Here is a 26997-nt window from a genome sequence, read left to right as displayed (position 1 = left end):
TTCTGTAAAGCACTTTGAATTACTTTGTGTACGAATTGTGCTATACAAATAAACTTGCCTTGCCTTGCCTAGACAAGAACTAAACCAGGACTAGACCAGAACTAAACCAGTACTAGAAGAGCATCAAACCAAGTGCAGTATATATATATATATTAAGTGTATATATAATCACAACCAATCTTTGACCAAACCAGGACCAAATTAAGACAAGTGTGAACACAAAAGAAATAGGACCACTACTGGTTTTTTATAAAGTCTGAAAAAAAAAAACAACAACAACAAAAAACAACAACATAGAAATATCCTTCATTTGAAAAAATCACGCATGCCACATTTTCATCTGGCCAAACTCCTAAATCTGTAACTAAACTAAAGAAAAAAGTTTATAAATCTACATAAACTGGACTCTAGACTTTAATTACTGATTTTTAAGTGTTTATTTTGTTGAGAATTGACAAGCCAATCAAATGCTTAGTTTGAGACAGACAAAATGTTGCAATGACCAGTTTTTGTCAGTAAATATATGAAACACAAACTTAAAATACACTGTAATTTAATATGTTTAGCCTTTAGTAAAACTTTAGATCATTTTGATGTAATGTAATTGAATCAATACGGAGTAGACAGCTGACACTAAAACATATCGATCGCTGTGACAACACTTACAGACACAGGAAATTGAATTGCTGGGTAATTGATTTTTTCTGAAATAGCAGTAGTGACATAACCTCATCTTTATAAAGGAATTACTGTCAGTTTTCACATAATACATAATACTGGCATTGGTATTTACACAAAGTTGTCGAGAAATAAATAACAGCCAGGCCAGTTGGCAGAAATTTGGGGGCCAGGGGTAAGAAAACTCACATGGGCCCCCCTCTCATATAAATTAACAGGCAGAGGTTTCAATTCTGGCCTCTAAAACCCTGGGTCCCGTGACAACAAACCCCTTTCGACTGCCCTGATAACAGCTACATACCATTTAGATCAGTTTTGTCTCATTTTATTTTTGTTTTAATACAATTCTCTGCACTAACATCTGTTTATATCGGGTATTGGCAGTAATAAGTATACGTTTAGTCTCGAAATCAGTATCTGTAATACTTAGAGATCAGTGCATCTTTAGGTATTACATAAGAATAGAACATGGACTAAACCAGGACTTTAAAGCTGAAGATAAATCAGGTCAGAACTCAAATTAAACTAGATCTAAAGCCATGGACAACCAGGAATTAAACATAACTAAGTAAAACAGAAGAAACCAACATTAACAAAATAAACAGCACTATATCTAGGTCTAAAAAGTCTAAACTCAATATAAACTAGATGTTACATTTTATATTGTAACAGCTGAAATTCAACCAACTAGAACTAAGATGACTTCATGGACACATGGGTTCAGTTTTTAGAAAGGGAAGTGAATACAAACAGAATGTATAGTAACATTGTTTAGTCATTCCTCTTGTTTCAGATAACTCACACAGCTTATATATCAAAAAAACAGTTCCCAAATACAAACACTAAATACTAAATGTACATTGTGTAACTTTTCTGGTAGAGGGTCCACCAAAGGCTTTTCTTCATGGAGATGTTATTGCCAGAATGTTTCACAGTATGGCATGACTTTTCCAAACCAGCTCACAGTCAGAATGCTTGTTTTTTGAGCTATTAAACCACCTGTAATTGAATAAATGTGAGGTAGATCTGTTCAATGTCATACTGTTGAACATGCTAAGCAGATCAATGATGGAAACAAACAAGTGGCAGACCCTAAACTGAAAAGTTACACAGTGCACGTTTAATACACAAAATTAATAAAGATACACTAGTAGAAAACGCGGAGAAATTACAAAATATTTTACTAACTGACAGAAGAGGCTCTAGTATATTTGGTTATATAGTAATTGTAGTAGAGCTGAGCATGGAATAGTAGTAATAATATTTGCTAAACAGATACAAAATGGTGTACTTTATACTTCAGTGTTTAATAGTAAATCTGTATTTCTGCTGTTAAAGTTAGTCCTTAAGTTATGTGTTAATACCACATAAAAACAATACATGTATGCACTTTCTGCTCTTCAAACTCATAGAAGTATTTCAGAGCATTCTATATTGACTAATACTATACACGAAAACAAGTGCAACATCACAGCGCTGTCAAACCAGGAAGTACAACACCGTTACAGTGACAACAGCAATGCAGCCTTATCTGTCTGGTTAAATAAGATGTAAATTAATAGCCCTTGTATTGCATGTATTATAATAACTCACCTCAGGTTGTACCGATAAGGTTAGACTCTTTTTAGGACGGTGACCCGCTGTCCAAGCCCTAGAGTACATATCCATCATGATTATAGCCTATTTAAAACATCCATACATACGAAAAGGAAGCGAAAATAGTCCGAAGTGTTCAAAGTTTTAAAATGTTGCAAGGTTTGAGGTTTGCAAAAAAGGCCCTGGCATCTTCACGGCTGCACAGACAGTTTGACACGAAAAGAAGAAGTGTAAAATGGTATTACAATAGCTAGCAGAAGGAAGGGGCTGAGAGAGGAGTGTGCCTATTTCAGTCAATACGGGTGTGTGTGTGTGTGCGTGTGTGTGCGTATGTGTGTGTGTGTGCGGGTGAGTGTGTGCGGGCACGTATTCATCTCACTGTGGGGAGCAGGAAAAACACACACACATCACGGGGACCTGAATCAAAAATCTAAAATCAGGTCCCAATGATGTAAATCCTTTGTAATGAGTTCAACAACATGATTTAAAGTTCATAAATGGGTTAAAATAGGTTCAGTAAAGGGTCCACTACCTGCTTGTCTCTATGGAAATGGTATTACTTTGTCTGAAATGCTTCACAGTGTGTTTTTATTGCTCAAAGACACATACAGTCCTCTACAGGGATCTGACCGGTGTGATCTCCTTCTTGTTTCCATGGTAGATAGTTCAATTTAATTCTATGGATGTAATAATAACCGAAATATTGTGATATCGTATCATCAATGGTCTCACAATAATATCGTGGACCATCACAATATATCGAATTACAAGTCTCTTTACTTAAATGAAGAGTTACTTAAATGAAGAGTGCAGCAATGGCTAAAAAAAACAGAGGGAACTACATAGACCATGATCCTTTGCTCCATTTCAGTGTAGACTAGAAGAAGAAATAACAGTTCTAAGCACTTTTAAGTCTTAGTTCTTTGGATTAAGTCTCGTCAAGGCATTTTAAGAGGAAAAAGTAGCACAAAATATCGCAATAAATATCGTATCGTGAGATATACATCGTGAAAATATCGTACTGAGAGATTTGGATATTGTTACATCCCTAATCATGAGCCTCCCCACCATATCGTGAGCTTTCCCGTGATATCGCAATAAATATCGTACTGTGAGGTTCATACTGTGACGATATCGTATCGTGAGACTTGGATATCGTTACACCCCTATTTAATACTAGCCAGACTGGCGCCACCTAGTGCCTCCGCTCAATTTAATTCTTCTCCAGTGACTAGGTCAATCAGAATACACTAGATGGTTTGAAAAAACCCTGGAAGTGCGAGTTCAGGCACCAGCCAATCAGCGAAGAGCCATACATTCTGTGGTGGCAACGGTTCCCGAGATCGAGGATTTAAAGCCGGAACAAAGAGAATGTTTGGTTAATTTTATCAAGGGGAAAGACGTTATTGTCCTTCTTCCTACGGGATTTGGCGCATTACATACGTCACAACCAAATAGCGGTTGGTTAAATTAAAAAAAGCACCCACCTACAGTCGAGAACGAATCCTAATGCTGCGAGGTCAGACAGTTTCTACAAACTGAAACCAGCTGATGACTCAGGCTAATTTAATATCATACTGTGAAACATTTGAAGCAAACCAATTACATCATCATGGAGACAAAAATGTAGGCAGTCCATCCACCAGAAAACAAATAGTGCACTTATGAGGTTCAGCAAGTAGTGAATAATGTTAAGGTTAAGTTTAAGTCAATGTAATGTCCTGAAGAAGTATGGAAACTTCATATAATGTGTGTGCTAAGATAAAACGCTGGTGGAGCAGAGGATAGTAGGGCAGAGGGTGAACTGTCTGAGAATTCTGAAACTGTGAAGAAGAAACAGCTAAGTATGAAACAAGAATACTGAGTTAGCATTTCTCTCCAGACCAGACTTCCTCCTTTAAATGGTAAATAAACTGGAGGTGGCATTATGCACAACAACATAATCAGACTATTTAGCTGTATTTAAAACAATGGTGGGATGCTAAGTTAAGTTTAAATGTGCACACTATAGTTTCTCCAGTGGGGGGCCTATTTCACCGTAAGGCATTAAAGTTGTCCACAGCCACAGATCTGACGTGTAACTTGGCCTGGTGGCTAGGATCTGGACTAGTCTTTGTGAACATGTGAGACAGGCATCTACTTCGACAATGTTTAAATCCAGACTAAATACAGTTCTGTTAATGGTGTACTGTAACTTTTTAGTTGGAGGTCCGTTGCCTGCTTGTTTCTATGGAGATGTCATTGGGCTGCCTGGATTGTTCCACAGTGTGACATTAAACTAGTCAGGCTGGCGCCACCTAGTGCCTCCGCTCAATTTCATTTCACTCCAGCGACTAGTTCAGAAATCAGAATACACTGGACGATTTGCAAGAACCCCAAAAGTCGTAGACCGCAACAGTAAACAAAGAGGTTGAGATGGATGTAGATGAAGACATACATTCTGTGTTGGCAACGATTCCCGAGATCGAGGATTTAAAGCCGGAACAAAGAGAATGTTTGGTGAATTTTATCAAGGGGAAAGACGTTATTGCGATTCTTCCAATGGGATTTGTTTAAAAAGTTTAATATACCAGTTAGCCCCCTTAGCAGAGTACTACATACATCACGACCAAATAGCAGCGATCGATTAAATAAAAAAAGTACCTACCTACCGTCGAGCGAACGAATTCTAATGCTGCGAGGCCAGACAGTTTTCATGAAGTTGAACTGGCTGATGAATCAAATCAGGCTACCATTAATCAGCTCTACCTTATATTCATTAAATTACAAGTAGTTTTATAGCTCAAAAATCACTAAAAAAAACTGGCATTCTGACTTTGAGTGGGTTTTCCTCTCCACAGATCTGACCTGTAACTTGGTCTGGTTTGGTCTATATGATGATAGAAAGGTTTAATGCCGTACTGTGAAACATTTGGCAGACACTGCACCAGAAAAGTTATAAAATGCACCCTTAAGCTGTGCATACGACTGAAATTATTATTGCTTTTCTCTAATCTCTTTAATGCTTATTTTAAGATGATTATTTATTCATTTGTTTGTATAATGATCTTAATGTCTTTCTCATTCTGTAAAGCACTTTGAAGTACTGTGTGTATGTATTGTTCTATACAAATAAACTTGCCTTGCCTCACCTTATATACCTTAAATGATGTACTGTGGAACATTCTATGGACTACATCTCCATGGAAAGTAGCTGACCTGCCACCAGAAAGTTACGGTACATAGTGAGAAAGTGAAACAAAACAACCGTACGTGTTTATTTTCGAGTTATGTCACTACAGTGCCTTCATATCAGATAGACAACAGATACTTTCTGTCTGTGGGTGTGTTTTTGTTATTGTCATCAGAAGTGGTGACTCGAGTCAGACTTGAGTCACTATTTTTCGGACTTGAGACTTGACTTGATAAAATGGACTAAGACTCAGGACTCGACTTGGACTTGAAGGTCAGTAACTTGGGTTTTGACACGGACTTGAGGCCTGTGACTTGAGAAGATTTGAGAAGCACTTTTAAATCGGAATTCTTTCTATTCTGACTGTAATGATTCACACTAAGATCTTGTCAAGACATTTAAAAAGGAAAAAATTGCATTTCTACAAATTACATACTCTATAAATACTCATATAGAAATATACTATGACTTTTTAAGTACAATTTAGTTTAAAATTCATATAAATTGCAAAAATCTAAACAATATTTGGTATTTTGATTTAAAGACTTGAAATGACTTGAAGCTCAAAGCAGATGACTTGGACTTGACTTGGACTTATGGGCCAGTGACTCGAGACTCGATTTAGACTTGCCTGTATTTGACTTGGGACTTGACTTAGACTTGAGGTCGAAGATTTGAGACTTACTTGAGACTTGCAAAACAAAGACTTGGTCCCACCTCTAATTGTCATACCCGTCTAGTTCAACATTTAGTATTGTATTTTATTTTTTAAAAATCATAATAAATATATATATTTTTATTACTTAATTGTTATTTATTCACATACTATTTTTCACATTCACACCAAAAATTTATAAATAATTAAATAAAACTCTTTTACACCCCGCACTTCTCACTATACACAACATTTCACAAGCATAAAATATAAAAAACATAAAAATTATAGGTATGAATAAACTTATTTTGAAGTCAAGTTAAATGTTTTTTGAGTGTTCTTACACCTATCTGTGTAACTGTAACTTATACAGTATAAACATATTATTATAACATTTTCCTCCTAATTTTATTCTACAAGACATATGAAACCCCTGACTAAAAATCACAAATGCTGAGTTACACTGTACAGTACAGTTGCTGTTGTTGTACAAAAGTCAGATTTTCAGAACTGTAACTAAATAAACTGCAAAACTCCACGTGGGTGTTTTAAAACAGGAAGTCTGGTTTTGAGCTCGATTGTTACATCATCCTTTCCTTTCGTCTGTCAAACAATCCGCCAGTCTGTTGTCAAAGGCCATAACATTTGTGGCATGAAGGTGGCAAAGGTTACTCAAATATTCAGGCGTGTACCCCGTAGTTCAAATATGCAGTAAATATAATGGCCTAAATAAATATTGCTGGTAAAACAGGGATTGCCCCACTGTGTTTTTAAAGGGACAGTCTGGAATTTTGGACTTAGGACTTCATTTCCTAGTGAGCCAAAGTGTTGGAGACGTGTGGAGTCACTTTTTTAAATATTCCATCCAATCCTTGTATTTGCAGAGGTCGCTGGTGCTAGGCTAGTGCATGTCAATGGCCATAGTTATCCTGCCACTAAAAACAGACTTACCCACTCCACAAAACACCCGAAGAAAATCTATTATTACACTGATGTAAATGTCTGTGTTGATAGAATAATGTCTGAAATAAAACTAACCTTGCATCGCATGAATCATCATGTGCTGAGGGACTATTTTCTCATATATCAGTCTGCCACTGCCAAGCTTTCTATCAAGAAGTACAACTCACTACTGCTGCTCAGACATAAATCCTTCAAATGCAAGGTTGGTTTTACTTCTAAAATTATTCTATCAACACAGACATTTACATGGACAGTCTGGTGTAATAACAGATTTGTTTCGGGTGTTTTGTGGAGTGGGTAAGACTGTTTGTAGTGGCAGGATAACTATGGACATTGACCAAGCCCTGGGGTTTCAAAATGGCCGCACATTCAAGTCAATGGGTCGAGCTCAATGGCGCATGATCCTTTAGCCCGGTTAGGTACTTCCGTTGGCTGTGGAGTGACCGAGTGTGTGCAGCAGTGCTCATTTTCTCCCGTGGGCACAAGCAAATGAAAGCAAGCGCACACAAGGAGCATGGGCTTGTGTATCATGTGATCGCTTTGGCCAATCAGAGTGAGAGGAGCTAGAACGGATCAGAGCGGAGCTGGAGGTAACGATTATAAAGTGTTTTATACACAACTGAAGGATTTTGAGCTGAGAAAAACTAAATCCAACATTTTTGAAAGTTGTAGGTCCCTGTCAGTCGAACACGAGCAGTTTGTGATTACATTGTGCTCTATGAGAAAAATCCTCTCTCAGCCGAGGGGATTTTTTTCATTGTAGTGGAGGCAACTACAAACAGCAACACCCTATCCAGATATTTTAATAGATCCATGCCATTGACATGCACTAGTCTAGAACCAGCGACCTTTGCAAATACAAGGACTGGATGGAATATTTAAAAAAGTGTCTCCACACATCTCCAACACTCTGGCTCACTAGGAAATGAGGTCCTATGTCCAAAATTCTGGACTGTCCCTTTAAACTTCATGACTTTCACTAGAATCATTTGGATAATTTCAGCATTGGAATTTCTAATCTCTACTGAACTAAAGGAAAAATTTAGCTGTTAACTTGAAAACTACCACTTCATAACATCACAAGTTGGAACAGAGCCTTTTGAACTTTGGAGATGACAGATTAATAATAAAAATTAGTCAAGCATGTGTGAATGAAATAAAACACAACTCTGGGTCTGTTTTTGAGGAGATAACAACATTAAAACACGTTTTAAAGCTCACAATATAAAACTCATAACATAGGACCTTTAATGGATTATATCTAGATACTGAATTATTAATAAAAATTTCAGTGCACGCTAAAAACCTTCTTCACATCACCCATAATAACAACTGGAGATGGCAAAAAAAAAAAGACAGGACAAGAACAGGACTAAACCAGAAGTAAGACAGAACTAGACCAGGACTAGAACAGAACTAAACCAGGACTAGACCAGGACTAAACCAGGACTAAGCCAGGACAAGAACAGGACTAAACCAGAACTAAGCCAGGACAAGAACAGGACTAAACCAGAACTAAGCCAGGACAAGAACAGGACTAAACCAGGACTAAGCCAGGACAAGAACAGGACTAAACCAGAACTAAGCCAGGACAAGAACAGGACTAAACCAGAACTAAGCCAGGACAAGAACAGGAATAAACCATGACTAAGCCAGGATAAGAACAGGACTAAACCAGAACTAAGCCAGGACAAGAACAGGACTAAACTAGAACTAATCCAGGACAAGAACAGGACTAAACCAGGACTAATCCAGGACAAAAACAGGACTAAACCAGAACTAAGCCAGGACAAGAACAGGACTAAACCAGAACTAAGCCAGGACAAGAACAGTAGTACATAGTAACAACTGGAGACAGCAAAACATCATATCTAAAGTGTAGGCCCTAAACTACTGTAATATGGGATGCAAATGTTTATTTAAGAATGTCAAAGTGGTTGAGATACAGGCACACTTCCGGGAAAATCCTAATCTTTTCCCTGTGAGAGTGGACAGTAATTTGCAACTCAAATTCTCCAAGAAAAGTCCCTGAGTGAACCCTTGTGTCCAACCCAGAGCTGTGCAATTATTAAAACATTCAGATATTTAGATTACATTTACAATTACCAACTATAAGACTGGCATGGATTGAAAAAATAAAATAGAAATATATTCTGAGCCCCTCATTCTGTCACAGCCTGTACTGTAACTCACAAAACTACATAAACCAGGACTAAACCAAGACCAGACCAGGATTAAACCAGAACTAAACCAGGACTAGACCAGGACTAGAACAGAACTAGACCATGACTGAACCATGACAAAACTGGGCCTAAACCAGGGCTAAACCAGGACCAGACAAGACTAAACAAGGACTAGACCAGGACTAGACCAGGACTAAACAAGGACTAGACCAGGACTAAACCAGGGCTAAACCAGGACTAGCCCAGGACTAAACAAGGACTAGACCAGGACTAAACCAGGGCTAAACCAGGAACAGACCAGGACTAAACAAGGACGAGACCAGGACTAGACCAGGATTAAACAAGGACTAGACCAGGACTAAACCAGGGCTAAACCAGGACTAGCCCAGGACTAAACAAGGACTAGACCAGGACTAAACCAGGGCTAAACCAGGAACAGACCAGGAACAGACCAGGACTAAACAAGGACGAGACCAGGACTAGAACAGAACTAGACCAGGGCTAAACCAGGACTAAACCAGAAGTAGGCCAGGACTAGAATGGGACTACACCAGGGCTAAACCAGGACTCAACCAGGACAAAACCAGGACTAAAACAGGACTAGACCAGGACCAGTGTTCCTGCAGGTTACTTTTTGACAGTACACAAATAATTACTTCAAAATCTCATGATTTCAACTCTGAATCTATCATCTTCACTTTCCCACATCACTTTGAAAACTTCAGGTATCCAGGTTTCTCTCACAGCTTCAACTCGGTGCCCCGAACATGAAGCAGCACTCCGGCCCATTACTTAACCACATTAACGCTCCACCAATCAGACAATGGGACCACCAAATTGGGGCCCAAATCACGCCACGGTCAACACACAGTGGACTATTGAATACATTAGGCCCCGCCCCCTATTACATCACACTCCTCAGAGCTCCCATAATGCATAGGGAGGTGTCCCACAGCACCGCAGCAGTCGCTCACAAAGTTTTCATACCAACCAACACCTAAGAGATACAGACTGTGAAAATACAAAAGAGAAATCAGAATTAAACCAGGTTGGAAATTCATGCCTTGATTGACAGGACAAAGTAGTTCCAAATGGGATCATGCTTGTTCAAAAAGTCTCAGTTTGGTCCGGACTTAAGGAGGTTTGTACCAGAAGTGGAATGTAATGAAGTACAAAAGTAAAACTACAACACTTAAGTACAAATTTAAGTCTTACAGTGGATGCTTTTTACTTTTACTGCACTACATTTGAGAGCGTGTATCTGTACTTTCTACTCCACTACATGTTAGACCCAGACTGAAAAGTAAAAAGTACCGAGCCGCGACTTTTTTAGCACATATTCATTTAATTCAGTTAATGTTGCAAATTTGAGCAAAACACTACACAAAAACTCAAAAATAGCTAGAAAAAAGAAGAAAATAAGTCAGTTGAATCACTTAAAATCGGCTTAATTCTTTCTCAAAATCACTAAATCTCTGCAAAATACTTTTATTTTTTACTCTTTAAGTACATTTTTAAACAGGTACTTCAATACTTTTACTCGAGTTATACTTTTACTTTGTGAGTGACTTCTTGCTCTTGTATCTGTACTTTTACTTATTAACAAAACTGAGTACTTCATCCACCGCTGGTTTATACACAAAAGATCAAAACTAGGACTAAACCAGGACTAATCCAGGATCTCACCAAGAAGACTCCTGGGAATAAAACACATTACACAAACTTATACCAGAAATATTTAGTACTATCAACAAACTGAATGTACCTCCAGTAGTAGGAATGCAACTATTTCAGATTTTAGTGTTATGATTATCCATTTCAAATATTAGTTTTACAATTATTCATGATTACTTTAGACAAAAATTGTTATTGGGACATAAACAGCCAGATAAAAAAAAGGCACTTAGCACTTTTTTTGAACATAAATTAACTCAAAATTGTGTATTTTTTCTTCTTATATCTTAATTTTCAACCAAATAATATTGATATCCTTAATCATCAGTTGTATGAGAACCACTGCAGTCCCTCTTACGTCTGGCTCTGCTCGTGGCATTTCTTCACACAATAAAGCTTAAACTAATAATAAGGTAATACTTTTTATTTATGGTGTTGATGACAGATTGTTCACACTCCTGCTATTATGAAACTCTAGTGTTTTCTTTGAGGGAGGCTGGGTCAATCTGAAGTACCAGTCCGTGAATTGTACTTTTAAAGGTCGTATATTACATAAAATTTACTCTTGTGAGCGGCCACGATAGAAAAAAATAGCTCCACAAAAACAGACCTGGACTTGTGTTTTGTTTCATACATGTTTGAGTAACTCTTTATTATTAGTGTGTCTACATGTCCAAAGCTCAAAATGCTCTGGTCCACGTAGTTTTCATGTTAACTGCTTCTTTAGTTCAGTAGAGATTGGTAATTCCAGGCCTCAAATCATCCAAATGATTCTAGTGAAAGTGTATGGAGGAGAATCAGATGGAACGTTCCCCTGGCTGGAAAGTCCCTAAGCTGGAAAGTCCACCTGAATTGTACCTTTTATGAAAGTCAGTTAATCTATATACATATAAATACAAAAAAAATACAAAAAATTACGCATATGTTGGATTAATTACACACAAAAGTTACAGTATATCTCAACACATTTGTTCATACATACAAATAAAACATAGTCCACCAAAGAAAACTCCTGTGTCCTCAGTAAATGTGTAAAAAGTAAACTATTTTAGAATTTTATCTTACATATTTCAATGAAAAACATAGTTAAGATCTTTCTAAAAGTGATTCTGAATGATTTTTGAACAAATTCTGTAGGTTTTTAAGTTTCTTGTGTTGTGCTGCTTGCAAATTATGTTCATAACAGGTAAGGAAATAATTCATATTTCTTTCCAAATCAACAGTTACATGGGGAACAAGACAATTTATTTAAAATACAATTTCACAGTAAATTTACGTGAGCAAATGAGGATTATATTGATATTATGGTACAGACTGAAAAGATGATTGCCACTTCAGCAAAATGACATAAATAAGGCCTGACATTTGGTCTCGCTACATTCACATTTCATTTTATTTTGATATAGAATGATCATTTTTAAGTCAATACATCCGTTACTAAAGTCTGTCGAGAGAATGGAACGCTTGAGCTGGGATTTTCAAGCCAGGGGGGACGCTCAAGTCATTATTCACCACATGACATCACAAGTTGGAAGAGATTATTTTCTGTTTGAGAGAAGAACTCAGCCTAAATATGCAGGATTTGTGTTTTAAAAGTGTGAATGAAACAAAACACAACTCCAGGTCTGTTTGTGATGAGGAAACAACATAGCATAGATCAGAAAACAGTGTAATATCTTCCAGTACTCGGATTAAGCTGCAGTAAAATTATATTACAGTAATTTACTTCTCACAACACAATGACCCAAATAAATGTGGAGTACACGCCCTGTTTGAATAATGTAAGTATCTGTTGGTGAGTAATCGCTTTTGATACAGTTTCAAAGAGCTTATCAAATGATCAAAAAAATCAGTAAAACTATAAATCTAGTCTATCCTAAAACAGACTAGACTAAAGATTAACTATGAGGTAACCTTTAGTAAATAAACATAACTATATCAAGAGTTAGTAATAGTATATGACTGAATATTATGCAGTTAAAAGTGACACGTAAATCTTTCCAGTGTTATATGATATTATCTTACGTTGAAGTCATTTTATTTGGTACCCAAATAAAATGATCAAATATAGACACCAGGAAATGTTTTAATGCTGTTATCATGGATGATGCATTTGCCACGCACATTTAGAAGAGTGGACTTCCTGAATAAAATGTCAATTATTACAACAACACAACACAACTCAAGACAAGACAGAGTGCATGCAATAGACTCTGAGTTGTAATGAATAAAGCGTTAATGTAATCCTGAGATGGTGACTGATACGTGTCTTCAAAAGTATAAAATGTACAGTGAGTCCCAGTCAGACGAGATGCGCTCACAGGACCAGTTAGAGCAGTTTTTAGGCATCTGTGTGTCTGTGCTGCAGGTGTAGTCATCCTCCACGATCGTAGTCATAGTCTCGCTGCGGATGCCAACATGAACAAGGTCATTTTATTTCATACAATATCGCAGATTGTGAAAATGACATTATCGCCGGAACCCTCGTTAATTATCCTTGGTACATCAGAAGTATTTAATAATCTGACATCAGCCCAAAAGCAGTTCATTTCCTATTGTCTTATTAATGCAAAGAAACTACTCTTAATGTCAGTACCAAGCTCGAAAATGTGGCTCCGAGACCTTGCGAACATTTGACATCTAGAGAGAAGACGATATTTGTTAAAGGATAAACTACTGTCATTCAGGAAAGTGTGGCAACCTTTTATTGAGTTTTTAGAATCTGTAACTATGGGAGTAACATCTCCAAATTCACAGATATATGTACCTCTGCAGGCCATTGTTACCAAAAAGTATTGAGCATTATTGATCCCGTACAGTTTGAGTTGTATTCAGTTTTTGGCTCAGTAAAAATGTGACTAACAAGATCATTTTAGCCTTATAGATTAGTGTAACTTTCAAGTATTGCTCAGTAAATATGAGAAGTTAAAGTCTGAGTTTATGAAAGTGGGGCAAAGTCAGAAGGGCAACCATAACAAACACAAAATAACAAATGAAACCACAATATTAAAATAGGTTCGTGTTATGTAGGGTCAAAATAAACTACGCAGTTGTCACTCCACTCGTGAATACTAACAAAAAGAGTCCATGTATCACCAACAGAAGCGCACCTGTCGCACAGTTTGAGAAACAACAGTCCAACATTAACCTCAGCCTTGATCCAAGATTGATTCTATTTGTTTATTTTACAGTGGTGAAGATTCAGGTTTATATATGTGACCACACAGACACTGACACTGACTGATTATACTATAAAATGACACTTAGTTAGACAATACAAAATTTTGACAACATTTACATTTTGGTCCCACTTTGGTCCTTTGAGTTTCAGATTGATGACAAAATAGCAGCTCACACTTATTTCTTAATGGTCAAAAGTTCTCAAAATGTTGCTTATACTAGGAATCTGAACACCTTGAATACAGCTACAGGTCAAGCTCTGGTTCTGTAGAAAGTCAGGAGTGTTTATTATGAGAACAACAGTCTCTTGAAGCAAAAATAGGGGTTATTTCGAAAATTGCGTCAATTAACATGGTGTTCTCAGAAGTCTAAAGATTAAAAGCATTCTTAAGCAAATCAAACGCCTCCAAACTTCTAATTCAAAACTGGACCTCTTCCATCCTCTTTGAACAAATCTTATCCGAGACCACCAGCTCCACTCTTGATATGAAGTGACCTATATTTAGGCTAATTGCTCTTCTGCTTGTTACAAATGCGCACACGCACTCACAGCCAAAAAAAAACCGCTTGCATGGCGAGGGGGCTGCTACACAACTGCTCCAAAACTAAAAGCTCTGCGCCGGTTTGGGAGCTGGGCCAGGGCTGTCAGATCACCATGGAGATGTGGGCTTCCATTGTGAGGTAAGAATTACTGCACTTGAGGGGCGCTGGCACGTCTACAGTCCCGGGCCTTTTCCATTCAGGACTGCCCCAAATGGGAACGATTATAACGCGCTGTTCCTAAGATTCAGGAATTTGTGTAAAGCTGGAAAACGCACGCAGTCACAAAATATGCAAGTAATTACACAGGTAGAATAAGCAAAGCCATGATGAATACAACTCAGCGTGTCTGAAAGTGCAAAAAGCTGTGAGCATTACGCGTTTTTTCTATGAATATTTACGCATCGCAGGTCACGCATTGTAACCTTGCAACAGGTGCAGAACGTGAGCGACTTCCGTAAAACTCACCTGTATCTAAAGTCCCGTATCACCACCAACAACATCCAAAAGCACACGTGACACCTATGAATGGACTGTACACTTGTATATATATCATATTTTTCACGCAGAGACGCGATAACTGTTCTGTAGTCTATTCCCTTGGAGGATATCGGCGCTCGGGAGACGCAGGTAGCAGCTGGAGGATTGTCTGGGAGTGGCCCGCCAAAGCTTTCTCTTTAACTCTTTCCTTTCCTCTGGCAGTAAGTCACCAAGCCGCTACAACCTGTTCCTAACCAGTTTTCAGACTTGGAACTGTCTTGCATGGCACTCAGGAAACTTTGCAACACCAAACTTGACTTGAATATCTCTTTTTTAAGCACATAACTTGTCCTCACAAAGCACGGTTATCCAAATTACGCACCGTCATGCAAAATGTTTAGTAGTAAAGTAAATACATACACGCCCTCTTGAACGAGTCGAAACTTCTGCAGAGTTAAACCCGGCTCTCTCAGATCAGCTGCTTGTGCTGTGGTATGTTAGAAACACCTCTTTTCCCATGAAAGGGACGAGCGGTCATTCATATGCTGATGAGCTGGCGCGGGTGAAGTCCAGAGTGAACCAAATCAGAACCTTTTGCAAAAACTGTGCCCAGACCATAGGCATCTGGGACAAACCAAATATATATAATCATCTAAAAGCTAAGAATATAATCAGTCAAAAAAATTACAACAAATAAGCTGTTTTCAATGAGATGGCAACCTCGTGCTAGACAAGTTTTGGTTACAATAACAACTAGACACTCCACCCATGAAGCCTCATATCAAGTTCCACACATTTTATCCTGAAGCAGAAACTTTGAAAACCAATATGCTGCTCTGTCTGCTGGTTATTATGTAGTCTGTGGAAATCCAGCAGATACTAGTGCTTTATTATAGTATTTGCCATGATGTATTATGAGAGAATTATTACAAAAGAAAAATAAACCAATGTAAGGTGTTATGGTGTTATAAAGATAGTGTTAAGGTGTTATAAAGTTAGTGTTAAGGTGTTATAAAGTTAGTAAGGTGTTAAGGTGTTATAAAGATAGTGTTAAGATGTTATTAAGTTAGTGTTAAGATGTTAAAGTGTTATAAAGTTAGTGTTATGGTGTTATAAAGTTAGTGTTAAGGTGTTATAAAGTTAGTGTTAAGGTGTTATAAGGTTAGTGTTAAGGTGTTAAGGTGTTATAAAGTTAGTAGTAAGGTGTTAAGATGTTATTAAGTTAGTGTTAAGATGTTAAGGTGTTATAAAGATAGTGTTAAGGTGTTATAAGGTTAGTGTTAAGGTGTTAAGGTGTTATAAAGATAGTGTTAAGGTGTTATTAAGTTAGTGTTAAGGTGTTATAAAGTTAGTGTTAAGATGTTAAGGTGTTATAAAGTTAATGTTAAGGTGTTAAGGTGTTATAAAGATAGTGTTAAGATGTTATTAAGTTAGTGTTAAGATGTTAAGGTGTTATAAAGATAGTGTTAAGATGTTATAAAGTTAGTGTTAAGGTGTTATAAAGTTAGCAGTAAGGTGTTATAAAGTTAGTATTAGGATGTTAAGGTTTTATAAAGTTAGTGTTAAGGTGTTATAAAGTTAGTGTTAATATGTTAAGGTGTTATAAAGTTAGTGTTAAGGTGTTATAAAGTTAGTATTAGGATGTTAAGGTTTTATAAAGTTAGTGTTAAGGTGTTATAAAGTTAGTGTTAAGATGTTAAGGTGTTATAAAGTTAGTGTTAAGGTGTTAAGGTGTTATAAAGTTAGCTGTAAGGTGTTATAAAGTTAGTATTAGGATGTTAAGGTTTTATAAAGTTAGTGTTAAGGTGTTATAAAGTTAGTGTTAAGATGTTAAGGTGTTATAAAGTTAGTGTTAAGGTGTTAAGGTGTTATAAAGTTAGCAGTAAGGTGTTATAAAGTTAGTATTAGGATGTTAAGGTTTTATAAAGTTAGTGTTAAGGTGTTATAAAGTTAGTGTTAATATCTTAAGGTGTTATAAAGTTAGTGTTAAGGTGTTATAAAGTTTGTGTTAAGATGTTATAAAGCTAGTGTTAAGATGTTAAGGTGTTATAAAGTTTGTGTTAAGATGTTATAAAGTTAGTGTTAAGATGTTAAGAAGTTATAAAGTTAGTGTTAAGAAGTTATAAAGTTAGTGTTAAGAAGTTATAAAGTTAGTGTTAAGGTGTTATAAAGTTAGTGTTAAAGTGTTAAAAGTTAGTGTTAAGGTGTTATAAAGTTAGTGTTAAGGTGTTAAAGTTAAGTGTTAAGTGTTGTAAAGTTAGTGTTAAGGTATTATAAAAGAAGTGTTAAGGTGTTATAAAGTTAGTGTTAAGGTGTTATAAAGTTAGTGTTAAAGTGTTGTAAAGTTAGTGTTAAGGTATTATAAAGATAGTGTTAAGGTGTTTTAAAGTTAGTTAACAGCCTAATTATTATTATTAAGTGAATATTTTATTTGTGAATTCTAATTTAGATGCATGAACAATAACCAATGATTATGAATTTAATGATGTTGTTTAGTGATGATATTATGTAGGTCATTGTTTCCCAAAGACTGGGTCGTGACCTTCAGGTGGGTTGTAAGAGATATTTTTCAGCCTTGCCTTGTCATGATCTTCATGTAGGTCTGCAGTATACAGTTCTGATCTGTGACCTCGTCATTCTGGATCAGCATTTCATCAGAATATCCTGTCCTCAGTAGGGTCAGTGTTTCTATTCTTATTCCTTGCACTATTACATACATGTGTGAATTGGGATTTTCTGTGCTCACAAAAACAAAGACAAAGCACAGAAACAGACTGAATGCTGTGCCTGATGTGCTGCTGCTGCCGCGGCTCTTCCTGCAACCGGACTAAAGCACACTACAAAAACACAGACAGGCCCACCTATCTCATTAGAAATATTCAAATGTTAAGACATGTTTTGTATCATTTCTAATATTTTTTTTAATGATTTTATTGACTATTTTGTTCCAATATTGCTGGTTCAATTGAATGTTGAAAAGAAAAAATGTCCAAATAGATTCTGGATCCTTTATTGCTGCTTCAATTATTGTTTTTTATTGTTTAAAACTTGAGTAATACTAATTGTTCAGAGACACAATCACTCAGTCAACAATAAAATATCCTCATTAATGTTCAATAATGTTGAAATCCACCTTCATTTTGTGATTTATGAATAATATTACTTGGGTCTTGGGTCACGAAGGTTTGAGACTTTTAAAATATGAGTCCCCAGAAAAAAAGTTTGGGAAACACTGATGTAGGTAAATGTATGATATTTGAATTATTATTTCTAAGTAAAATTGTTGTGACACCCTTTCATGAGTAGGTCTATACTACTACTACAACTACTACTACTACTACTATTGTAATACTATTGTAATGTAATCTGGAAATGAACAAACATGTTCTTAGCAAAGAAATCAAAGAACAATGAACAGGCAATATTTCATCTCTCTTTACACCTAGAATTAACCTACTTTGTACTGCGCTTTAGAGCATGTTTGTAGCTAAACTGCGCCATCTGGTGTCCAAAACATCTCACTGCATCGTTCTTACCTTGTTCCTGAGTGGTGGGGCTGCAGGACGAGCTTTTGTTTCACTCTTTTTCCCAGTTTCTTTTTTCTTTATAACTCCATCTTTTTGTGCTTCATTTGATTCAGGTTTAGACTCAGATTCTTGGTTAAAATTTGGTAATCCTTCTTCAGTAAATAGAGTAGGTGTTGGGGGGTCAGGGAATTCAAAGCTGTCATCTTCCATTGTTTCTAGCTTGTGTTTGACAGTTTGCATTTGCAGTTTCACTTCTTCATTTCCAGAGTTTTTTGGCTGTTTGTGGTCTTCAAGTTTAGGCTGAGGTTTAGCATACAGGCTGAAGTCACGAGCATCAGAATTTGAAGAGGATTCGTTTAAGTTATGTGTAAAACTAATACTTCGAACTGGAGGGACTTGGTCTATTGGATCGTCATCTGGCAGACACAATCCAAAAGTTGAAAACCTATATTTTTGTCCGAATGAGCTTCTCGGTGGCATCAAACTATTTTTATCTTTCAAAGCACTTTTTTCAGATTTCTCTTCGGTGCTGTTCGGAACACTTGTATCTTTTGCATTTTCTTTGTCCACTTGGGAATTCTTCATGTACTGTGCAGGGACGTAAAAAGGTTTGGAGTCCAGGTCTTTGCGCACGTGCCACCAGTACTCGTTGGTTTTGGCGATGAGGAGGAAGCTCTCGTTGGGTTTGATGGAGATGTGGCGGCCGTTTTTGGTGGTGTATTCAAACTCGTGCTCCACGCTGACTACCTCCATGCTTTACTTCAGATTTGTGGATGTGGGGTCAGATGTGGTCAGGGAAAGCTGTTCAACATCCTGAAACTGAAAAGAGGAAACATGTTTTAATTTGACTTTATCGGAATCAAACTTGCTGTCATGTAAATGTTTTCATTTCAGACAAAAAATACACTGTGCACTATTGTAATTATGCCTTATTTAACTCCAGTCTCTTGCTATTTTTGCTACTTATTTTGTATTTATTATCACCATTTATATTTTTGCTCTTTGTCTCTGTCTAAATAATTTCCCCTGTAGATCAATAATATTAGTCTAAGTCTAAATCTGTGTGATTTTTCTAACTGGGACAGCCACCTTCTTGGTTCCACTGAGATATTATTTTTAAATTATTTGCATTCTTATTGTAAGTGGATTTGCTTTTCAACTTGTACCTCTGACCTGAAACTTGGTCTAGAGAACATACATAATATCATACTGTAGAGCAGGGGTGTCAAACTCAAATTCACAAAGGGACAAAATTAAAAACTGGGACTAAGTTGTGGGCCAAACTAAATATTTACTGAAAAATTTCAACAACATCTGCATGTTTTCTCTTCTTTTGAGATATGTAATGTTAAACCTTTTCTTATTCAAATAAATGTTTAATAATAGTTTTGCTTAAATATTGAATCCAGAGCAAGTATAATATAAAATAATAATAACAACATTTTAAATAAATAATGTCTCTATAGTCTATCTGTAGCCGGTGGGCAGCTCTAATACATGTTTGATATGATCTCGTGGGCCAAATATAATTATATTGTGGGCCAAATTTGGTCCTTGGGCCTGAGTTTGACATGTTTGCTGAAGAACATTTGTGGAGCAATACGATCTCCATGGAGACGAGAAAGTGCTTGACTCTCAACCACAAAAGTTACTTAGTGCTCAATTGGGCAGATCCATAATGACATCTCTATATTTTTATCCAGATTGAAATCAGTCTGGTCCCCACGCCCTCCTCAAGCCGGACAAAAACGATCCTACTATCAGATGTTAAATGAAGGAGCTCATTGGTCACATTATTTACAAATAAAACCCAATTTATCTCACCTCAGGTTAACAGAATTTAGTGCTTCGATCATGATTTTTATATATTCTTTCCCCTTTATTTTTCCAATTAGGATGAGCCATGCGTGTCCCTGATTGACTGATCCACCTGTCAATCTCTCCCATCTAAAAACTGTGATTCACCGATGAGCAGACTCACATCTTCTTAAAGTATTGAAGAAGTGTGGATTCTGTATCCCAGGCAAAACATAGCGACCCTTCAATATTTTGACTGAAGGTGTAACATTCACACACTGCTCTAAGGTGAGAACGGTTCAGCGGTTACAGTGTTAACCCCTGACCGGTTACTGTTAGTGTACATTGGGCAAGACACTTTGCCCACATCGTCTTTATGAAACTTCAGTACAGCTGAGTCACTGGTGTGAATGGGTGAAAGAGTCATGTAGGTGCAGACTGGGGCCACGCGTCTGTCAGTGCACCCAGGACAGCCGTGGATATGTGTGCACCTTTAACCAAAACAGCTAAGTCAGGCCTAATTGGTGTATTTCAAAACTATATTCTCTTCAACTCTACACTTACTTTACACCCTGACTGCCCTAGAGCTGCATTTTACCCACTTTTGGTTTTCATTTTGATATTTAAAGCACCAGTATTACACTATTTTCTGATCTATGTGATAATGTTGTTTCCTCATCAAACACATACATGGAGTTGTGTTTTGTTTCATTCAACGTGCAAACAAGTGCAAAAGACTGTTCCACCTTGTGATGTCATGTGGTAGTACATGGTGCTCCACTGTGTTTTTAAACTTCACACACCTTCACTAGAATCAATTGGATGATTTTAGCCTTGGAATCAGTGGTGGAGTTAGTAATTTGAGGGCCCTAGGGGAGTTTGAGATTGGGGCCCTCACTATAATGAATCTTTTTTTTTTTTTTTTTTTTTAATATATTTATTGTCTTGTCTGTTTTTCCATTGTTCTTGAGACTTGCACATCTCTGTTTATTTGAATTATGGTGGATTGGAAACTTGTCTTATTAGTTAAGGAGCCTACCAAGCAGAGGTGGGACCAAGTCTTTGTTTTGCAAGTCTCAAGTAAGTCTCAAGTCTTTGACCTCAAGTCCAAGTCAAGTCCTAAGTCAAATACAGGCAAGTCCAAGTTGAGTCTCGAGTCACTGGCCCACGAGTCCAAGTCATGTCCAAGTCGTCTGCTTTGAGCTTCAAGACACTTCAAGTCTTTAAACCAAAGTCCCAAATATATCATAGATTTTTGCAGTTTATATAATTTTTAAACTAAATTGTACTTAAAAAGTCATTGTATATTTATATATGAGTATTTATATAAGAGTTGTAGAAATGCACATTTTTCCTTTTTAAATGTCTTGACAAGAGGGTAAATTATTAAGATCAAAGTAGAAATAATTAAGATTTAAGAGTGCTTAAAAACAGTTAATTTATCAACTAGTCTAAGCATCAGGTCTTCTCAAGTCACAGGACTCAAGTCCAAGTCATGTCCCAAGTCTTTGTCTATTTTATCAAGTCAAGTCTCGAGTCCTAAAAATATTGATTGACTCGAGTCCAGTTTTAGTAGTTTTATTTTTTTGCTAGTACAAGTACATTTTTGTTTACATCCATTACAGATGATGATTATTATTTTTCTTATGATTATTGTTTAAAAGCAAACTACTCTGATTTAATGTCATATTGAGAGAAAATCTAATTGCTCTGAGGCTTCAGGCGTTATTGGCACTGAGGGCAATTGGTTGGGGGCCCCTCCAAATTTGGGGGCCCTAAGCAGCCGCTTACTTTTGCCTAATGGTAGCACCACCTCTGCTTGAAATTGCCAGTCTCTACTTAACAGAGCATTTTGAGCTCAGGCGATGTAAACAGAATAATAATGCAGATTTACTCAAACATGTGAATGAAACAAAACAAAACTCGAGGTATGATTCTGACGAGATAAAAATAACAACAATCCCTATAGCGTTACGAGCAAAGGCGGTGTTATGCCAAGAAACAGACAGGATGTAGCTTCCATTTGCTGTTGAAGTGAAGGCTAAACGCCACTAAAGCAGCAGACTAAAGCTCTGGACCGCAAAACAGGAAGTCTGCACCGACTCAACGCAGCCCAGCATCATTTAGCAATCTCAGCTACACCACTCTACAGCTTACAACAATATGACTGGACAAAATACAAGTGAAAAATACTTTAAATGTCAGCATATGTGGAAAAGAGGATATGATAGTGGGTGTGCTAGTGTATTGTTTTGAACACTCATTTCGAGAGTTAAACAGTAATAGTAAACCTGAACTAAAATGAAATAGATTATGTAAAAAATTGTGTCTCCTGAATATAATTTACAATTCTCTAACTTTTGCAAATGTATATATATAGATTTCTAAGCAACCAGTGATGTCAATAAAATAATAAAAAATGCAATAACAATAAATCCATTCACATAATACCATTAAAAAGTAATTTCACAAGCAATTAAATGAATAGCCTAACACTAAAGCCATTACAGGGTATGTATTATGTGCATATATTGTTATTAATGAAGACGAGATCAATAAAAAAATGCACTTACCTTATTTGCCCTTCCAGTCGGCTGTGTCTAGTCATCTGAAGTCTGGAAAACAAAGTTGACACACCTAAAGGAGTTAATCTAGGAGTTGCAGTTATGAAGCTTACGAGTCTAGTCTACTGTCCTATCTGAATACGAGAGCTGCACTGTTTCCTGTTCTCTCTCTGTTCTTACCGATCTCTATTTTGAATGTGGGTGAGAGCTGACTGCACTCACTAAACCCACATGATATGGGAAGTCACACATGAACACATTTCCAAGTAAAGAATTCGTACAGTGTTTGTGTGGGGATCAGTGGGACTAGCAATGACTGGATGTAATGACTTGATGATTTGATGATGTTATAACTCATGACTTTTCATTCATCACGAAAAGAAGAAGCCTGACTCAACTCCAGTTTTAAATTAGATATTATTAGGTCCTCAGCTTTTCATAAAACACACGTGACAATAGATCATTTACACTTTAAAGAATCAGACAGCACAATTGTTAGTTAAAGTCATGATTGCAGTTGTGTTTTCTTTGTCAGTGTAGTAGTTATCCATCCGTGCATTCCATTCGAACCATTAAGAGCGCGTGTGGCAAGGCTTCCCCGAAATGTTACTTCATGACAACGTGTTTTGTATGACACATTAACTGAAAAATAACTTTAAATGTTTTGCCTATTTCTACTTTAAAGTGCTATATTGCAAAAGGTAATTGTGCGTGGATGTGGATTAATGATTTAAATAGTTTATGTAGACCTAGAACGCTTTTTTCCTCCACGGGGCTACATGAGAAACTGAAAATATTGTGGAGGTCCAACTCAATTCTGCATAAAATTTATTGTAAAACAGTAAATAGCTTTGTTTTGACAAGCTGGTAAGAGTATTTGTTATGACTAAACAATAGGGATGTAACAATAACCAAAATATCGTGATATTGTATCGTCAAAAGTCTCACAATAATATCGTGGGCTGTCACAATATATCAAATTACAAGTTCCTTTGCTTAAATACATGGTTTTATAGTAGTAACATCTTATAAACATCAGGAACTACATATCCCATGATTCATTTCAGTGCAGACAACATGAAGAAATATGTTTTTTATTTGAATTCTTGGGATTATGACGGAAATAATTCACACCAAAATCTTCTCAAGGTATTTTAAAAACAAAAAAGGTGTCCTATCTACAATTATATTAACCTCAAATTAATATCACAATAAATATCGTACTGTGAGATTTGGATATAGTTACATCCCTACTAAACAATGAAAAAATGAGGTGGCTTTACAAAAAAAATTCATTAAAAAAAGCACCTGTAAAATAAAAGCAATGCGGCTTTAGTCCATGTATGAGGTAAAATTATAAAACATGTTAATTTTGTATCTGAAATAAGTAAATAAATAAGTAAATAAATAAATGAATAAGAGAATGTTGATGTTAATTGAAGTTAATAGTGATGCAATAAGAGACTGAACACGGTTTACTCAATGCCGTTCCACTGTACAACAACTCACCCTAGTCAGTCATCATATCACTGTTGCACTGTCTTCCTATGACCTCTTACATAAAGCTGCAATTTTATATTTTATTACTTACTTTTCTATTTCATTTTGACTTGTTCATGTACATTTATATAATTATGTCTTATTTGACACCTGTCTCTTTTTGCTATTTATTTAGTATTTATTATGACTACTTTATATTTTATTCTTTGTTATTATAGTACTGTGATGAGGGAGCTGCTGCGCCCTAGTCTGATTCATCAGCTGTTTTCACTCCATACAAACCGTCTCACAACATTAGGATTCCTTCACTCGACGGTAGGCAGGTACTTTTTTTATTTAACCAATCGCTGCTATTTGGTCGTGATGTATGTAATGCGCCACTAACGGGGTTAACTGGTATATTCAGCTTTTCCCAAATCCTGTAGGAAGAAGGACAATAACATCTTTCCCATTGATCAAATTCACCAAACATTCTCTTTGTTCCGCCTTTAAATCCTGATTGGCTGGTGCCTGGACTCACACTTCCAGGGTTTTTGCGAACTGTCTAGTGCAGGGGTGTCAAACAAACGGCCCGGGGGCCGGATCCGGCCCTCCAAGACCTTCAACTTGGCCCTTGGCTAATTTTCTACTCAAATATTTTAATTATATTTTCTATTAAAATATTGGTCATTTTCTGCGGTGCTGAGCATAGCAGCGTCTCCAGCGCCTCTGTACATGGCCCCTCCCACCAGAGCAGCACAAATGAAGACTTGTCTCTTTCCAAACGCTCTTAAAGGACGATCGTTTTGACTGTTGACCGTGACACCCTCATCAACAAAATGTCCAAAATAAGAAAAGTGGAGCCGAGTGCAGGATTTTTCAAGTAAAATGGACTTATTCCTATTTGCATACAAGTTCATGTTAAAACATTGTGTTGAAATTGCATTTTTCTTAAAGTTTCAGGTTGTTCATAATATTATAATATTTTGTAAAAGAAAGAGTTCATCAATTAAAAAAGATTTCTGTAATAGATTTGTGTTTCTCTGCACAAATATTTGAATTTATTGTTATTTTTGGGGTATATATGCCATGGGTTTTCTGATCCGGCCCCTTTGGGATCAAAGTAGGTTGGATACGGCCCCCGGACCAAAATGAGTTTGACACCCCTGATCTAGTGTATTCCGATTCCTCATCTAGTCGCTGGAGAGAAATTGACCTCAGGCTCTCTCCTCAGGGTCACACTGACCTGAAGAAATTATTTTTTCCTTCCTTCTCTCTTGGGGCGGGTCAATCAGACCAAAAACTTTATTTTCTCACCTGGTGAGAATTTATTTGAAAATACATTTTTGGGTCTGACCAACCCGCCCCAAGAGAGCGGGAAGGGGGGAAAAAAAGTCTTCAGGTTAATGTGACCCCGAGGAGAGCGTGAGGGTTAAATTTAAAGGAGACACTAGGTGGCGCCAGCCTGACCAGCTGTGTCCACCCACTGCACCAGACTACAGAGGCACAGAGGAGTCCAATCTCCAACAGGCTCCTACAGCTCCACTCAGTGAGAGATACAGGACTACGCTCATATAATACTCCTTACAACTGTACAACAACTCTCCCTTATATTTCTATTTTATTACTTATCTATTTCATTTTGACTTGTATATTTACAATTATATAATTATGTCTTATTTGACACCTGTCTCTTGCTCTTTTCTGCAACTTATTTAGAATTTATTATTAACATTTATATTTTTACTCTTTCTCTTTATATTTTATCGTGATGTGTGAACAACTGCATCTCAATAATCTCACTGCAGACTTTCATACAGTCTTAACTTCCCACGTCGAGTGAGTAACACGGCCAAACGTTAGGTTCATTAAAAACCGATTTAGAGAGATCATATCCGCTCATATTGACTTTTCACACGAATGGAAGCCCCGCGTGAGCAGGGCATCAAAAAATTAGTTAATGCTCATGTTGTTCCTCTCCACGGAAATCTTTAGTAAAAGGCGAAAGATTTATACGATCTGAAGAGAAACATGAGTGCGTTGACTTCAGCAAGTCTAAGTGTGAGACCCCGTTCCCCAACATACACTTCTCTATCAGGGTTTCAACTCCTCCCCCTTTTTTCAAAGCGCTGCAGTTTGGAGCGCAGATAAAACACTAGTTGCTTTTAAACAAAACTCTTCATCTAGAACTTTAGAGTCTATTTGACACGACATCTGATGAAGACTTAAGTTTATATGTTCTCCTCCGTATCGTGTGGTTGAGTTAAAGTTATAAAGAGTTTAAGGGAAAAAAAAAAACACTGTTGACCAATGAATGTTAAAACACTCTGCCGCAATAAATGTGTTTTTTTTAGCTGCAAAAACTCAAACAAGTTAAGCCCTACTACAACAAAATAAAACCAAATAGACTAAACAGGTGAAACAAAGTAGACTAACGAAACTGCCGCGGTGCATGATGGGAAGCGACGCCTTTACTTTAATTAAATATAAAACGTATTATTTCTACATA

General features: G+C 36.8%; 1 protein-coding gene and 1 non-coding gene across 3 annotated transcripts in view; both read right to left on the bottom strand.

Moving 5' to 3' along the window:
• arhgap27 (Rho GTPase activating protein 27) overlaps positions 1–23285 on the bottom strand; it is a 58769-nt gene extending 35484 nt beyond the window's left edge. The window contains exons 1-2 of one of the 2 annotated variants that reach the window (XM_020918129.2): positions 23019–23285; positions 18658–19467 (exon numbers count right to left, since the gene is read on the bottom strand). In XM_020918129.2, coding sequence (XP_020773788.2) covers positions 18658–19401 — 744 coding nt within the window. In that variant the 5' untranslated portion in view covers positions 19402–19467; positions 23019–23285. Of the gene's footprint in view, positions 1–2271; positions 2547–18657; positions 19468–23018 lie in introns of those variants that run through there. The other variant, XM_020918130.2, reaches the window with a different exon arrangement.
• Positions 23286–26413: 3128 nt separating this feature from the next.
• LOC129407954 (U5 spliceosomal RNA) lies at positions 26414–26526 on the bottom strand. The gene has a single exon (XR_008631789.1). It is a non-coding gene; the product is annotated as a U5 spliceosomal RNA (small nuclear RNA).
• Between the last annotated feature and the right edge of the window lie 471 nt (positions 26527–26997).

This window comes from Boleophthalmus pectinirostris, unplaced genomic scaffold (assembly GCF_026225935.1).
Source record: "Boleophthalmus pectinirostris isolate CB_2022bp ecotype Guang Dong unplaced genomic scaffold, ASM2622593v1 HiC_scaffold_14, whole genome shotgun sequence".
Classification (NCBI taxonomy): domain Eukaryota; kingdom Metazoa; phylum Chordata; class Actinopteri; order Gobiiformes; family Gobiidae; genus Boleophthalmus; species Boleophthalmus pectinirostris.
This window is presented reverse-complemented; position numbering and strand designations above follow the sequence as displayed.